The 2,532-nt window shown below is 49.1% G+C and overlaps 1 protein-coding gene across 1 annotated transcript in view; it reads right to left on the minus strand.

Annotated features, from left to right (window-relative positions):
• The window catches only part of LOC138864988 (uncharacterized), a 2,101-nt gene extending 588 nt beyond the window's left edge, over positions 1-1,513 (minus strand). The window contains exons 1-2 of the mRNA XM_070133657.1: positions 1,366-1,513; positions 983-1,282 (exon numbers count right to left, since the gene is read on the minus strand). Of these exons, the coding sequence (XP_069989758.1) occupies positions 983-1,282; positions 1,366-1,513 (448 nt within the window). The remainder of the gene's footprint in view (positions 1-982; positions 1,283-1,365) is intronic.
• Positions 1,514-2,532: the final 1,019 nt, after the last annotated feature.

Here is a 2,532-nt window from a genome sequence, read left to right on the forward strand (position 1 = left end):
TATCTCCCTCCCTCCCTCCTCCCTCCCTCCTCCCTCCCTCCCTCTCTCCTCCTTCCCTCCCTCCCTCACACTCTCCCTCTCTCTCTCTCTCTCTCTCTCTCTCTCTCTCTCTCTCTCTCTCTCTCTCTCTCTCTCTCTCTCTCTCTCTCTCTCTCTCTCTCTCTCTCTCTCTCACTCACTCACTCTCGTTCGCTCCCTCTTTACCTTTTTATTGGGATATGTTTTGTTGAAAGGAGGAGGCAAAGGGCACGCCATCGATCAATCTTATTGGAGCGGCTTAATAAAATGCGGTCACGCCCCTCCATTGTGCCTTTTTGTTGCATCTTCAACTCTGCAACAAAACCAGTGTGGTTCTGCCCGCCTCGTAAAGCCTTGTCACGTTATGTGCAGCGGCGTGTAGTTAAGGTGCGTCGATACAGCCCCGAGTAACGAACTATTATTGCGTGAAATTGGAAGGTAATAATGATTGCAACGAGCACATTGCACAGAAGAGAGCAGTGCTAAGCAATAACATTAGAATTTGTGACATGCTGACCACGAGTGTTGTGCTGTGGGTAGTTGCGGCAAAATTATGTCCGGAATACAGGTGGATTAGAGTCTTCCACGCCAGCCAACGCGAGCACAAAGCAGCGATCCTTTCCCGCCGCGGCTGCTCTAGTGGATTTCCAAATGTTCAGATCTCATTGCCTGAATACGTGCGAGTGTGTGTATATATGACAGGGAGATTGTCATGCCTCTTTCTGTGTGAATGCGAGAGTGTATATGACAGGGAGCCTTGCACTGGCGTTTCCATTGAGGCCGAGTTCACGCGCTCGTTAGCGCAAATGGCCGCTGTAAACAAGGATGTCATTTCAATCCAAGTATGAAAGCAAATGGGGCTGTTTTAAAGTACGCGGCGTGTTTGCAAAAGGCATAAATTCGCTGCAGCGCCTGGATGGCCGTGCCATGTGTATCCATTATTTTTAATGATTGAGAAATGAACAGGCGCTCTCGCCGCGGAGGCTCCTCGGGGCGAACTCATGGCCCATTGCAGGCGCAGAGGCGGACCGCCGCGCGCTATTAGCAGGGGCGGCGGACCACTCCACGGGCGCGCGCAAGCCGATGGGCGCTGGGGCTTCGCCGGTCAGCCTCGTTTCTTTACTGACATCCTTCCAAGCTTCCAAGCTGCCATTCTGAATTTCCCTGGCGAAGCAGAGGTCTTTGATATCACGAAAACATGTTCCCTCAGTTCCCTTCTGTGATGAAGCAAGTTCATTGCCTCCCTTATTGAAGTCTTTTCGACCTGACATTGACACCGGAGTGAATCATAACATCCAGTCCCTGTTATGAATCGTGACTCGTTTGAACTGAGTGAATCACGGCGACCGTCAGCGCCGTGATGAAGCGCCGCGCCGGAGGAGAGGCTGGTGCCCGCGGCGCGCCAGACGAGCGGTGTGAAGTGGCGACATGATGATGATGCCGGCAGCACCGGTACAGCAGCTATGACGTCATAAGGGTTGAAGAGCAATATCATGCAGTGATGCATTCCAGCGGATTCAATACGTTATGTTTCACTTCGAAACAAAAAAAAAAAAAAAAAAAAAATCCTGGAAACAGTGTAACGCAGATAAACTGGAATATTGTATATTGGAACAGATGATATATATAGCCCGTATTTCATCAGCAGATGAAATATCGAAATAACATGCGAGAAACAGCGGCAGGCTTTTCCTCCATTTTTGTTTTGTAGAATTCTCGTATGTAATGATATGTCATACTTCAGCAAAACCTGAAAAAGCTATCATGTTTTAGAGAGAAACCAAGATAACCTATGCATACAAAATACTCACAGGAGAGAGGAACCTTTTTCCTTTTTTGTTTTATTTATTATTTTCCTCTCTCTCTCTCTCTCTCTCTCTCTCTCTCTCTCTCTCTCTCTCTCTCTCTCTCTCTCTCTCTCTCACAGGAGAGAGGAACGTTTTTCCTTTTTGTTTTATTTATTTTCCACCTCTCTCTCTCTCTCTCTCTCTCTCTCTCTCTCTCTCTCTCTCTCTCTCTCTCTCTCTCTCTCTCTCTCTCTCTCTCACACACACACACACACACACACACACACACACACACACACACACACACACACACACACACACACACACACACACACACACACACACACACACACACAAACAAATACACACACACAAACAAATACACACACACACACACACATACACATTTTTCTTTATATCTGTTTTCTCCACCCTCCTTTTCTCTCTCTTCTCTTCCTTTCTCTAACCATATCTCCCTTTTCCCCTCCCCCCCTTCCTCTCTCCTTCCCACCCTCCTTCCGACACCCCCCCACCCCCCACCCCCGCAGCTTTGGAATTTAAGGATCCCGAGCGTATCTTCGGCGAGCTCAGGACCCGAATCCCTTCTACATTACCGCGACTCAGCAGAGGAACGGCGCTGGATCGGCACAGAAATGGTCTCGAAGTAACAACCCTCTATTACCTCCAGCTCCTCTCCCCCTCCCCCTTCCCTCTCCTCTCCTCTCCC

The sequence above is a fragment of the Penaeus vannamei genome, chromosome 19 (genome assembly GCF_042767895.1).
Source record: "Penaeus vannamei isolate JL-2024 chromosome 19, ASM4276789v1, whole genome shotgun sequence".
Taxonomy (NCBI): domain Eukaryota; kingdom Metazoa; phylum Arthropoda; class Malacostraca; order Decapoda; family Penaeidae; genus Penaeus; species Penaeus vannamei.